This window comes from Panthera onca, chromosome D1 (assembly GCF_046562875.1).
Source record: "Panthera onca isolate mPanOnc1 chromosome D1, mPanOnc1 haplotype 2, whole genome shotgun sequence".
Taxonomy (NCBI): domain Eukaryota; kingdom Metazoa; phylum Chordata; class Mammalia; order Carnivora; family Felidae; genus Panthera; species Panthera onca.
In genome coordinates this window covers 5,806,381-5,820,879 of record NC_138348.1, presented here as the reverse complement: position 1 = coordinate 5,820,879, position 14,499 = coordinate 5,806,381, and the positions used below count along the sequence as shown (strand labels likewise).

Genomic DNA, 14,499 nt, shown 5'->3' with positions numbered 1-14,499 from the left:
TCCTAGGGCTGATCTGTCATTTCTGGTACTTCAGGTCTCCTTAGCAGAACATAGCCAAGATCTTAAGAAAGCCCTGAGAGGAATTATTCTGACAAGCTGACAGCTTTTCCTAGGAATGTATTTTTATCTCTCTTTTCCTCCTCCAAAATCTAGGGCAAGAGACTCTTTGAGGACCAGATTTGTGAGCCAAATCCTGACAAGCCATGAAGCCAATCTTGGGCAAGTTGCTTCCCTTTTCTGGGCTGCCTTGAAGCCAGCCAACCTTTTTTTGCCTTCAGACAATCTCTGTGCAGTTCATTGAGTGCTGAGAGCTTGGTATCTTTTTGTGCCGAATTGTCTGCTGCCACAGGCCTAAAGGGTAGAGCGAGGCCTTGGAGCTACAGTAGGAATTTTCTCACCAAGTAGACACTGTAACGAGTCTCTGTCTCCCCTACCACCCCAGGGAAGGTGTTGCAGTAGAAGCCAGGGAGTTCTCAGACACCACCTCGGGGAATCTGGATGCTTTTCTGGGCAGTAATATTTAAATCAGGCTAGGATTGATTTTGCTTTGTACTTGAAGTGCCTTACAGTGCTGCTACTATGGCTGGGTGTTGCTTGGATGGATTCCCAGAACCCCACATCAAATAGACTGCTCAGGAAGAAATTCATGGTGATGGAAGATCTGGGGATATTCTTCATTCTTATCCTCCACCCCCAAACTGGGCCAGGGATAGCCCCTTGGCCTTCCATCGTCCCTCCATTTTCACTGTCTGTAAATTGGTAAGTGTGTTTGTTTCAAAGGAGAGAGGTCTTAAGGCACAAATTAAACCATGGTTTTGGTAGGATTGCATAAATAATTGCCCTTCTCTGAGTTCACACAATACTTTTACATTCCTCACAGCAATTACCATTTTCATTGTGCCATCCTCTCAGCTGAGACCTAATCTCATCTCTCCTGCCCCTCAGTGGTTCCTTGTGCAAAGCCCTTAGGTTCTGGCCAACAACAGGTGCTCACCAAATGTTAGGGTGGGAGAGGCATAGCTCATTCTGTTATTTATGGGTTGATTAACCTCAGGGATTTAAACCCTACCCCTTTGCCCCTTGAATCACATGTCCTTATGAACGGTCCTTTTCTGTTTACAAGGTATGTTTTCCCCCTTTAAGACAAAATGTCACCCTTTTTGGCTTCATGATCAGGGGACAGACTGCTGCTATTATGTCACATAAATTTCACATATAATAATTTACTTCTGTTCCTATACAGAGTAATTGTGATTTTGTTTTTTAATGTTTATTTTTGAGAGCGAGCAAGCAAGAGAGCGTACAAGGAGAGGGGCAGAGAGAGGGAGAATCCCAAGCAGGTTCCACACTGCCAGTGCAGAGCCTGATGCAGTGCTTGAACTCACAAACCATGAGATCATGACCTGAGCCGCAATCAAGGGTCACTCAACTGATTGAGCCACCCAGGCGCCCCCAAGAGTGATTGTTTTAAGAAGAGTGAGTCTGATCCTGTTACCCCCAAACTTAAAACCCTCTAATGGCTCCCAGTCTTTTAGGATAAAGGTGAAATTCCTAAGATAGCCTGTAAGGCTCTAATGAACTGTGCCTAGAACTTCCCTCTTTAGATTCCTACTGCACTTTCTTCTGCCACAGAGCTCCCTTTTTGGTTCCTAGTGTGGGTCACACTCTTCCTGATCAGGGGCCTTCACATGAGCTGCTTCCTCACTTGGACTAGCAACTGCCAGTCCACCGCCCAATCCCCCGATCCCCGTCACTGTTGTGTTTTCAGAGCGTCCTGTACTCCACCCTCCATTGTGCTTACAAAAGATGTAATTAACGTTTGTTTCTCTGCTAGGAACCACATAGGCCTCCCCTCCTTCATCACCTAAATCCTGGCTCATAGTAGGAAATTCAAATCACTGATCAATGAATTCAGGTGCTTTTATTGTGAGAGGTTTCGTGGGACTCAGAAATGGTCTATAAAGAGAAATTTGGTCTTTGGATAAAAGGGATTTTGTGTCCACAACATGCAATTTCTCATGGTAATAACAGATTTAGAAATACATTTGTTCCTACGAAACGTCCTCACATTGGCTGGAAACCAACCCCTTTCCCAGTATGTTATTCTGGTGCAGTGAAAGGACTTTTTAAAGGAAAAATATTTTGTATGATTGTGCAAGGCGTTTCCCCCTCCTTACATAACTTATTTTATCATCGAAACCGTGCTGTCCAGTAGCAGCCACTAGCCACCGTGGCTAATTATAAAATAAAAAAACTGGTTTCTCAGCTTCACTAGTCACATTCAAGTACTTAACAGCCACATGTAGCTAATGGCTATAAATTGAGAATAGCACAGATGTAGAACACTTCCAACACTGCCAAGATTTTATTGGACAGAGTTGGTGTAGAACTTTTGCCAATGCTGGGTTTTGGGTTTTTTGTTTGATCTGTCAGGGAGATAGAAATCAAGGTATGTTAAACTGTTACATTAAAAGTTCCCACACACCCAAAGCACACAGGGAGGACCTGACATTTTGATGAGCTCAACAAAACCTGTACATACTTATCTTTGTTCGGCCTGGTACCTTGTACATGAATGACAAGGAATCCCAGTATCTCTGCCTTTTTTAAAAATGTAAAACGGATAGCCCTGCCTCCTTAGGGAATGTTGAAGCTAACACGGGCCTCGTGTACTTTTACCACTTGGTTGCAGTGGTGCACGGACAGGTTAGTATCTCCAGACTGTTGTATCCTACCCCTAAAAAATCGGGAAATTTTGCTCTAAAATTCACAGGTAGTCAGAATTTACACACCAGCATTTCCATCTAGGTTGCAATAAATAAAGCTTAAGTAGCATTGAATCCATCACTAACCTTGCTTTTCTAGGGACCTAAGCAACATCCATAAATCTTTTAAAAAATTATAGACATGTTTAATTGCAGGATGTTGTCCCTTCTGATCATTAATACCCTACTTGCTTTTCTGCTCAAAATATGACATGTTCTCCCTTTTTGGTCTCATAACTATTATTCACTTTAGGCAAAGTCTAATCCTAGCAGAATATTAATACCATAGGAAGTGAGACTCGAGTAGTTTTAAGTGAATTTAATTGAACAGATGAAGTCAAATAGAGTCAACCTGATGTCGTTGGAGATATTCTGGCTTATTTTTTCCTGGTAAGGCATTCTAATCTGAGTTTGCTAACCTGTAAAGTGAAAAGAGCAACTCATTATTTAGACAGAAGGAACCCGACCATATGCAGTAGCATACTTGTCAATGTCTCAAGATGCTGGCTAACTTTTCTTCACCCATTACTGACTGAGGCCATATTACCTAGACCGCACCAAACCCCTCCTTCTACATCTAAATTTCAGGCAATTACTCATTTGAATTTTGTAGTTTGAGCACAACTAAGAAAGAACCAGAAGATACAAGAGTTAGAAGATACTGGCAGTAAATAACAGTAGTAAATAACTGGTAGTAAATAACAGTATATAACACAACAGTAAATAACACAAAAAGGTACTTAAGTGTTAGAAACGTTTATTTGTCAAAATATTAAAAAAAAAAAGTGGGAGGAGTGGAATAAAACAAGGCTAAATTTCAGCTAATGCTGTACCACGATCACAGGTCAGACATAAAAAAACAAAACAAACAAAACAACCCCCCTCCCCCAAAACCCCAATGGTCCTAGCAGTTTCAGAAGATTAGCTTCAATGTTAGAGTCCAGAGCTAACAGAGAAGAGTAAAAGGTCGCTTGCCACTACATGGTCATTTTAAAGGGAAAGGAGATGTTGCAGGTAGACAGGGAGAAGGGTTCAACTCCTAAGGAAAGCAAGATAAGAGGGGTTCCACTGTACAGGAAAAAGGGGATGCCAGCATAATCCTTACCTAGGGCTGCTCAGAGGCTGAGAATATAAGGAATAGAGTGAAAGGCTACAGAGACTAGTATCAGGAGGAAAGAAAAGTCAACTTAGAAGAATTAAATTAAGAAAGAAAACATAGTTGGTCACAAACTCCTTTGTTTACTGAAACATGAAGCAATGGAAACATCCCGGCAAAGGGGACCGCGCGGAGCAAGTTCTCATATATGACCGCAGCCCGAGGGTTCAGTCCGCAATTATCCTACCTGAAAGAGAGCACAACACAAGAGGCTTACACAATGCCTGGAGAGCAGCTTGGCTCCGAGCACAAGGGCCCTGGTCCCGTCCTGTATTCCAGGGGGAAAAGAACAAAGAACAAAACAAAACCAAGTCAGACTGGATCAAACTTACATCCCATGTAATTACCAAGGACTCTACTTCTAGTTATATGTATAGAATTAGAAGCAATCTATCTGGCAGACTGCTGTGTTGGTGATAAAATACATCTTTTCCACTCTCTTACCATCTTTTAGGCAAGACAACCTCTGTGATACAAGGCTACTGTCACTGCAACAAAGGGCATACGTGGATATTATCCAAAACCGTAATTTAATTTTTAGGTCCAGAAAAAAGCAGAAGATGCCAAGATCTCAAATATGGCCAACTGTACTACTCTAAATTTGTTTCGTTTTACTCTTTCATAAGTAAACAAGCTTCATAAACAGCAATCACAAAGCATATCAAGGAATGGTTCATTCACCCTCCAACATACCTACATGTCATACTGTCACACATTTAGAGCCATAATTCCAGGAGTTCCCCTAATTGATCACATCTCCCTTACCAAATCAAAGGAAGAAATCCTAAAATTCCCTAATTCTCCCATTGATGATGGGAACTCCAGACACCAATGGCTGGGGGAGAAAAGAAGTTAACTCACACCAAGTTCCTCTACTTATTACAGACAAAGGGCCAAATCTTGGTCTTGATCTGTACCAACCGACTTCAAAAGTTGTGACGTTCTTGAATCAGTTCTGCTAGGGTGAGACCCAAATTCAGATCCCCAACAGTTCTGGAGTATTTCATCCTGGCAGCCTCATTAACATCAGGCTCCTGGGACTGCAACCAACTCAGGGTTATTCAGTCCATTTGAGGTTCACACCTGGAAGGTAAGTTTCTTTAAAAGTCATCACTAAAAAGAGGTTAGTTGAACAACCACTGCTTGCAGTCAAAATTCACTTTAAAATACCTTAACGATACCCTTTTAAGACCATAGTACACTAATTTAACTTTGAAACACATATGACAAAAACAGAAGTCATCTGGTAGATGATACCACCTTTAGAGAAATATCCTGCTTCATGGCAGATCCTGCTGCATTAAAAGTAAAAATTAAGGCAAGCTACACAAAGTATAAGATTACCTACACGCACATGAAGATACACCACTACACAGTGGTCTCAGGAGATCCCAGTCGTGTCATGGTCACACAGGGTATAATTCATCACAGGTTCAAACCATCATTTGCTTCTCACTACATAAAAGGGCAAATTCCTATTGCTTTATTTTCTTCTACACATATATTTACCAACAGGTTAAGTTAGGAACCCTGGAAACTCAGCGGTAACTCCATTTGACCTCTCGGGTAGGCTTCCAATTCAAGTGATGCTTGATTTCAAAGCACAAGGAAAACCATGAGAACAGAAGTTGTCGTGATGCCACTTCCACTCAGATGAAGAGATTTATCAATCTCTAGATATTACTGCTGATTATTCTTGACATTCCAACATCTTTGGCATACCTTGTCTGAAGTAGGGGCACCACCAGTGGGATTTTATACCCGTTAGAAAATTACCTATTCTCCTAGTTCCTTATAGGTTCCTCTTGAACACAAACCAAAAACTGCTAGAAGAAAGGAGAAGTGTTGGGGTTCTACACGATAGTAACACAGACTCTGCAGAAACGGGGCTTAAAGTGCCCACGCAGAAGAAGATGCTCTGGATTACCAATAAGGAAAGGACTCCATGGGACAGTGGCATCAAAACATTTTGCTTTCAAGGGTCTTAGAACTAATAAACACCTGAAGTTTATAGATCTTTATTTGGCTTATAGCTCTAGGATATTAGAAGAGCTTCCTCTGATAAAGGCTAATGACCTAAGTAGTAGTTTTGTTGGCAAGTGAGAAGTCTAAAGTTGTAGTTAAAATTCTCACCGTGACATTCATTCGTAACTCCTGAACCCGTGCTCTTCAGCTTAGACCACAGTGACTTTCATGGTGGAAAGAGAGTCATTTTGGAGTCAGCAAGGCCTGAGTTTGAACTCTACCTCTCAATTGTCAGATGACCTCAAAGTACTTAACCTCTCTGAGCCTTTGTTCCCTGCTCTGTAAAAGAGAAAACATCTTAAAGGCTTATTGTGTAGACTCAATAATATAATGTACAAAGAGGGGACTCAACAAATGTTCTCTTAACTACATTCTGTAACCCAGATTGCTTACGCTTGATTAAATAACATTCGCACTGAGTTTGTTGTTCTCTCAGAAGGAAAAAGTTGGTTGGAGTCGTACACTAAAAAACCTCAAGAGGCCAAATGAACCTCTGGCCTAAGCTAGAGAAATATTGAAAACTACTACTATGTAATTTATACCACTTGGAGACCGTCCTGACAGCAAACAAACAGGTGGCTTTAGCCTCCTCCATGCAGCACAGGTCTCTTTCAAGGAAACAAAATAGAGTCTCTTAACCACACCCACCCCACTCTCACCTCCAGTTTTTAAAAGGCTGAGTACCGCGCTCGGTCCACATACTGCTCTCGCTCATACCGGGCCATGTCATACAGAGAATTCCGTGCAGCTGCTGAAGCCTGAGACAGCTCACTCTCTGGCCCATAACCGTAGCCCTCTCCAACTGTGGGGAGCACAGCTGCAGCACGACGCAGGGGGCTCCGGTCCCTTCCATAATAGGAGGAACTGTTGGCGGCAGCAGCAGCCATAGCAGCCGAAGTGGCGGCAGCACCTGAGTTCGGCAACAGGTGTCTGTCGTAGGGATCAACAGAAGTGGAGTTGAGGTGACCGGTCACAGCTGTGCTCTGGACTTGAGGCAGATGGGACATGGTCTGCTCCGCGTAGTTGTACGCAGAAGCTGCCGCCGCCGCTGCCACTGCCTCGTAAGAGCGGACCCGATAACGCTTATAGTAGTCGAGTGCTCCATATGCGTCGTTGTAATACATGGATTCCCCGTAGCCCATGGTGTAAGGCGTGCGCACTGCTCCATACTGTTCATTATACTGCTCGGTAAAGTCCGCCACACGGCCTGTACGATCTACTGGACACTCTTTGGACCAGTGCCCCTCTTTCCCACACCGATAGCAGCCACTCTGGTCTCCCATCCCAGGGGCAGTCCGAAGCCGGCTGGTGGACAACTGCACGTGCATTCTTTTGCCTTGAGAAAATAGATGCAAGAAGACTTATTATAACTCAATGACATTCTTTAATCCTCCCCAAAACGAAAGTAAACTAGTTGGTCTGAGACACACATACATACGCACACTCCTGCAACCCTATTTCAGCAAGTCCCTCCAAAAGATGAAGTTACTTTTCAATATAGAGGACAGCTAGGAACTTTGAGTTCTCTGCGATCAGTCAATACTTTCTACTTACACCAGGCTGACCAGATTCCCTCCTACTTCTGTGTCCACAACGTTCCCTTCCTTCCCCCTCTCCCCGCAAGACAGAAACTGAGAAACTTTTCAGTTCAGCACTTTTCACTGCTAAGATTGATTATAACTGTAACGATTCAAGACCTGCCATTTCTTCCAAATCAGATAGCCAACGACACCTCAGTTATGCCACATTTGAAAAGCATCTTACCAACCTCTCACTGATTTACTCAGGGCAATACAAGGCCTGAGCATTTAACTGTAGCTTAAAAACCACAGCGATCTTCTGTCCATCTTGTTTCGTCCAGCCATTTCTGCAGATGTCACCAGAAGGCTATGTTGGGTACACAAATCATACCTGGCTCATCATCTGCTTCACCTCCAGTACCTCTAGGAGTTATAAGGCCCTCCAGATTTCAACCCCACCCCACATTTTTCAGCAAGGGTGAATCCATGCCTACCGTGAAAAAGAAAACTTGACCAAGGTCTCTCAACAGCAAAAATTAGAAAGATACTGAAACAGTTCTGGTTTCTTCGGGACAATGTGTTCCCATGTAATGGAATGACCGGCATTTCGTCCTGCAGCGTAGCTTACGATCTTCACAGGGGATTATCTACTTCTTAGAAAAATGCAGCATTTACCTAAAGGTCTCTCCGGGCACCCATATAAACAAGCAACATCCATTCCTCCAGGAAATGACCAGCACCAGGAACAGCTAAGAGAAGAAACAATCTTTGCCCAGGGCTTATGTACCACCGTGCCCAGGGACCCTTACTGATGAAAGCATCCAAGGTCTTTAAAAGCAGTTTGAGGAAAGGATTATTCTTGGCAGTATTTAGTGCCAAACTGCCTAAGACTTTGGAGATAAAGTCAGTTACTTCTCAAATCGTGGCCAAAAGGCAGCCACTGGAGGCAGAGAACAGGGGCTTCGCGTCACACTTAAAGGCTGCTCAGAACAAATCCCCCCTCCACAATCAGCAAGTTGCTCTCTCTTTAACAGACCTTGTTCTGGATGCAGCTATGCGGATAGGAGGCCTCGTGCTCCACCATCCTGTTGGAAACAGCCCGATTCAGGACGGCAGCCAGAACAGTGCCATGCACTGACCCTGAGAGGGGAGCGGGTTAGTGCAGTAACATCACTTTAGTCAAACTCAGTTCCGCCCAGTGTCTAAGATTCATACCACCCCAGTTTCTAGTACTTGCCGCCTCCAAGTTAAAACCTTTTCTTTAGCACAAACAAAAGTGCTCAGGTTCTTCTTCTAGCTGCCGGCAGAGATGCAGCATCCACCATCACCACTGAGAGTCACCAGATGCCAAATGGCAGTCATTCTCCGAAAGCAGCATTTAGCCACCTATTGCTTTCAGAGATTTAAATACTCCCATTCTAATTCTGAGACGTTAGTAAGGACCCTGGGCTAACTATGTTTAGAACAGAAATACGGCTTCTTTTTTGCTCCAATTTATATCCCAAACGTACAGTTCCCTATGACTTAGACTGGAAGACACAAGGTACTTGGTTTCCAAACATGCATGGTGACATGAACCTGTGTGACAGACACAAACTGCTCCAATTCTGAAGTTGGAGTAACCATGCCAATCTAAAAAGTAGCCAATTGAGAGACCTAAAAGCACATTAAAATAATTTTTTTCTTGAGAAACAAAACTCAGTAATTTTTGCTTGATGTTTCTATTACTACACCCAGTCTTCATTCCTGTTTTATTGAGCAGAACTCATAAATTTATAAACATCTATGGCAAAATCTACCTCTGTAGTAGCTGTGAAAAGGATTCAGGTAAAATATTTTTTTAACCAGCATTGAAAGATCTGAATAGAAGTGATAGGTGTTTTTTCCACAATGTTCCAAAGGTTGTAAAACTAGGGTTTTAAGTCCCCTAAAGTCCTTATAGTTGAAAAATACTGTGCTTCTCTATTACTTTAAGGAACCAAGGCAAAGAATGTCGAAAGATTAAATTCTACCACTTTACTACACTTGGAGAAGCCAAAAACTTAAAAGATTTTCTGAGACCTCCAAAAGTCACTGAAATATGCTGCCAACGTTTCCCAGAAAACCGACCTAATAGAGGTGTTTTCTTCTGAAAACTGGAACAGATTATTAAAATCCTGAGAGATGGGCCACTTGGGGTCCTAAACACTGAGCTCCTATCCCGTGCCTGGACCCAGAGAAGGCTGGGTGTGTAGCTGACCCACAAGGGTACTCCAGCTTAGTGCTTGTTTACATGTTGGGGGAGGAGGGGAACAAGACACCCGAACTCATGCATCATTCCCAATTCAGCTGCTTCATCATTCCCAATTCCCGTTCACTGCTACACGTGGAGAGGAAACAGGTCCTGAAAGACCCAGGTAACTGAGGTTCTGCTGTTTCCTTTCTTAAGTCCTGAACGCAGAAGCCTAAATTGGCAGCTATTAACATATAAAGGTTCAAAAGATGTTCAAAATGGCCCTCTTTTAAGAGGCCACCTTCATTAGCAGTTGACTAAAAAAAGGCTTTATCAAAAAATGTGACAAATTGGTATGTAGATTATATTTTCTTTAAAACCCTTAACATATTATCCAATGCTAAACTTTCTCTTGTCATCTGGAAAAAAAAAAAAAAAAAAAGAGCTGGTTATAAAAATGTCTCTATATATAACTCGGAGTGGAGTCCTTTCTCCAGAGAAGCCAGGCTAAGAACATGAAAACCAAATAAAGGATTTTTCTTTTCCAATAATGACGTTTTAAACAATTCATGGATCACCATTACTCAAACACCCACTTCCTAGAGTAATTAAACCTGGTTTATTAAAACACACGCTCTTCCCAAGCCAGCGCCCCCCAATTAACTGACTTCTGTACGCATACTTTTGCCCTCATCTTTTTACTCAATCGTGTATTAAAAAGGTAAGGACGTGGAGTATTACACTACTAGGATATCTTTGCAGTTTGTACCCGGCTTTAACTGCATTCTTTACATGTTGCTACCTGTCAAGAGAGAACCCCCCCCCCCATTTTTTCCAAACACTGTCCAGTCATGTTCTTGTCTCAAGTGAAAATAATTAAGAATATTTTTAAAGCTGTCTAAAGGGCAACAGCTTTCCAAAATAATAAAAAAAAAATAAAATAGGTAAATGAGTAAAGCGTAACTATCAAATTATAAATCAGTTTCTAACCATAATGGAAACACACTCATTGTAGCAGACGACACTCCCCTTTCATCCTATAGTGCTTTACTGTGAAAACATTTTCACATCTATTACCTCATCCTAGCCTCACTACCATCCTGTGAGGGAGGTACTGCAGGGATCATTAATTCTATTTTGTAAGTGGGGAAAACGAAGCACAGAGAGGTTAAAACACTTGGCCAAAGTCACACAACTAGTTAACGGTAGCAAGTTATCTGTGACTTTCACCCTGTACCACAAAGGTGACCTAAAGGCCAGGGCACCAGTGGCTGAGGCCAGAGCGATGTGATGCACACTATTCGCAATCTACACTATCCGCAAACTTTCTTACCCTTTTCCGGTCAACTTTTCCTTGTCTCCCATTTCTTTTCTCACTGTTTTCTAGGTTTAGCAGAGGACACTTAAATACTTCTCAACAAATTTTAGCGGCACTCAGAAAAAATGGTGTTAATTTATGAACCTGGAAAGTGGCTGTAAATGTGTGGCCCAAGATGATACTGTCAACAGAAAACTTCTTGTGGAACGGCACTCTCCAACAAAACTTTCTATGATGACAGAAATGTTCTGTATTTACACTAGTTCAGTCACCACTAGCCAGCCTCATGTGACTTCTGAGTGCTTCAAATGTGTGCGGTACAACTGAGAAAATGAATTTTTAAATTTATTTAATAGCCACATGTGCCTAGTGGCTACATTAGCACAGCTGCAGAGTCTTCAGACAACCTCAAGGTATTAAGAAGAACAGATGTACCTTTACAACTGGTAAAATTAGGGGCGCCTGAGTGGCTCGGTTGGTTAAGTGCCCAACTCTTGATTTCGGTTCAGGTCACGATCTCATGTTTCGGGGGTTCAAGCCCCACATCTGGCTGACCCTGCAGAGCCTGCTTGGGATCCTCTCTCTGCCCCTCCCCCACCCACACTTGCTCACTCTCTCTCAAAATGAATAAATAGACTTAAAAAAAAATTACACAATACACTCTACAACACCCTTACTGGAACCTCTCAGAAGCAAGACCATCACCTCATTCAACCTAGTATTTTTTAAAATTTCCTCTATTTTTCCATTAAATAATAGTAGGCCGAAGAGAATAGTCCAATGGCATGGTTTTTGGCCCTGCTTGTATAGTTCACAGACCGAATATATTTGAGCACTCAAAAGATACTACTCCCCCAAATCCAGGTTTACCATCTAGATTTTTAACAGGGATCTCTCTAGATGTCTCTGTTCCTCTTTCCTACAACAACCTATCACCCAAGGCAGTAAAGAGTACAAAATCCTAGGCATTTAAACTCCTATCAGGAAGATAAGGCTTCCTGAATATAACAAAAGAAGCAGGTAATCCACAGACTTTTATCCTCCCTTCTCACATGAGGTGCTCATTTGCCCAGGCAGAGTAAACTTCCAGCAGAACTCAGATAAATGAAGACTGTGGGATAAAGTAACCCACAGTCTGTGATTCTATACAGCTGCGGAGGAACATCTTGGCTAATACATCTGAAAAGGGGAAGTGTTTGCTTCTCCCAAGAGTAAACCGTACCTAAGAGTGGTAAACATGCAATCTATTATATCGGCCAAAATAGAATTGAAGACACCACCCTGCCAGCCACGTGGTCTTGCATTCTTATCTCTGTCTTGACCTAGACCCCACTACTCAGTTCTGCCACCCAGATCCCAGAGCAGTTCACCTTGAAACTCTGTGTTGTCAAGGCCCCTGATGGCCTCCACTGCATCCTCTGCCCGCTCCATGTGCACGAAGGCATAATCTTTCACGATGTCACATTCGATGACTGGACCATACTCCTCAAACTTGGCGCGAAGCTCTTGGTTGGTACAGGTGGGACTGATGTTGCCCACATGCAACTTGGTGGAGGCTTTGCTCTTATTCTTGCTGGCTTCCACATTGATGTTCACCCCATGCAGCTTGTAGTGGTGCAGGTTGCGTATGGCATCCTCGGCCGCCGTCTTGTCCTCTATGTGCACAAAGCCGTAGTTCTTAATGATGTCACATTCCAGCACCTTCCCATACTGCTCGAAGAGTGAGCGGATCTCCTGCTCTGTGGCCTCCCGGGGCAGATTTCCGATGAACAGCTTCACCATCCTGACAAGAGCCTGGGAGGGAAGGAACAAGATTTCCAAAAGTTGGGGGTGGAGTGGGGAATTCCAGTGCATTGCATTTGGTTTAGCCCTCCAAAGAAGTTCTTGGCACCTTCAAGATTCATATAAACGTTCACATAAACGTTCATTATTTTTTCAGTAGAGGGGAAAGGTTTGTACTTAAGGGGTAGTGTGAGATGTGACACACAAACAGGAGGTCGGGGGTCAGCATGCGTGGCATAGCCTATCATCTCCGTGAAACGAGGAGCATTTAAATAACAGGGTTGGCTGCTTTCTGTCTTAAAATACTGTTTGGGGAGGGCAGGAAAGAGCTCAAGAAAGGGACAAGAGGCATGTTATCTTGAGTGACCCCGGTAACGAGGTTTTGGAGGGAAATCTGTGCACGTCTCCTCCGGGCGGTAATACCTTCAAAGACACTCTAAGAATAAAGAGGCTTCCTTGGCCCCAATCTCGTACTCCCCCAGCGACCCAACCTCCAGTTCTTTCGCCCCAACAAAGACTAGACTCAACCCGACCCCTGCCCCGCCCCCTCCGGAGACCCGGCCCCGCCTCCTCCCGTTGTCTTCCCCGGACCTCCCGCAGCCAGAGAAACCCAAACCTTGTTCAAGCCCCGTTCGCCAGAGGCCCAGCCCGGCCCACCCCCGGGCTCCCCACAAACCCACAAGACCCACTCGCACCTCCGGGTGGCGGCGGCGGTGGCGGCGGCTCCAGCGTCAGAGAGAACCCTACAAAATGGCGACGGCCGCTCGAGCCTCGGCGCGACCGGGCCCTTTCTCGCGCGCCAGCTCACGCACGCGCGAGTGCGCTCTGCCTCCTTCCCCTCCCCCTCGCGGGAGCCGGGCGGCCAATCCCGCAGCCGCATACAAATGGCTGCCTCGGGCTAGGCTCCCAGCCGCCCTGACACGAGGGCGGGGCCAACTGGTGACGTCGCTGCGGAGCGGAAGTCAGTCCGCCCCCAGCCCCGGCTAGCCAATCAGTACCTTGGAAGCGGGGTTGGGGGAGGGTCGGAGCTCAAGCGTCAGAAGGGCTCCGGACGCAACCATTGCCTTGGTGTAATCGGAAGCCTCGGATGTCGCTAATCATCACAATGGGTCGTGCTATTGGGGGGTGGGGGCGGGTAGCTGATGACAAAGGGTTATCTCGCTGGGTCCTCTAACCTGGGGTTTCTTACCGGGCTGGCCAACCTCTTTGGTAGCTTGGGATAACATTTTAGAAACAAGGAAGCATTTTAAGCGTTTCAAGCAGACGTAGTCAATTTTTGTAGAGCTTTAGATATAACAATATAACTTAGTTTTTTTCACTGCAAACATGTTATCCACTGGTGAGGAAAGAGAAGAAAGATGGCAGAGCTGGGATAGCTCTATGAGGCATTGCTATCCAGGCTACATTTATCAGTAACGTTTTGTTTGCTCATATACATATGTCGGCTGGTTTTCTTTCTCTAGGTAGGGTATTAACTCTGATGTGTGTCCTTCACGGTCCCTGGTCCGTGGTGAACACACCAAAAGAATACTTGGTGCAGAGGCCCAGAGAAGTTCCTTGTTTGGACGGAGGGAAGGGGTGAGAAAGGGTCTCCCAAGTCCACGCCAAGCTGCTGGAGGTCTAGGCAACTGTGACTCCTCAGCACTTTCTAGCATTCAAAATTCAGCTGTAGTCCAAGGGCACCTCCTGGTGGCAAAAGAGAAGCTATTTAAGTGGATTAC

At 44.3% G+C, this 14,499-nt stretch overlaps 1 protein-coding gene across 6 annotated transcripts; it reads right to left on the bottom strand.

The window, feature by feature from the left end:
• Positions 1-3,064: 3,064 nt before the first annotated feature.
• Positions 3,065-13,661, bottom strand: LOC132662055 (RNA-binding protein 4B). Of its 6 annotated transcripts, none has more exons than XR_013550277.2 (5): positions 13,474-13,661; positions 12,367-12,790; positions 6,606-7,282; positions 4,109-5,004; positions 3,065-3,184 (listed from the first exon to the last, which is right to left on the bottom strand). XR_013550277.2 is itself a non-coding variant. In XM_060607346.3 (4 exons), the coding sequence occupies exons 2-3, from the start codon at positions 12,776-12,778 to the stop codon at positions 6,615-6,617; spliced, it is 1,080 nt and encodes a 359-aa protein (XP_060463329.1). In that variant the 5' UTR covers positions 12,779-12,790; positions 13,474-13,661; the 3' UTR covers positions 3,506-5,004; positions 6,606-6,614. The 6 variants fall into 6 exon arrangements, 3 of the variants coding, with proteins under 3 accessions (XP_060463329.1, XP_060463330.1, XP_060463328.1); XR_009602491.3 differs by lacking the exon at positions 3,065-3,184 and having other exon boundaries at positions 3,506-4,189; positions 4,843-5,004; XR_009602492.3 differs by lacking the exon at positions 3,065-3,184 and adding an exon at positions 3,506-4,108 and having other exon boundaries at positions 4,843-5,004.
• Positions 13,662-14,499: the final 838 nt, after the last annotated feature.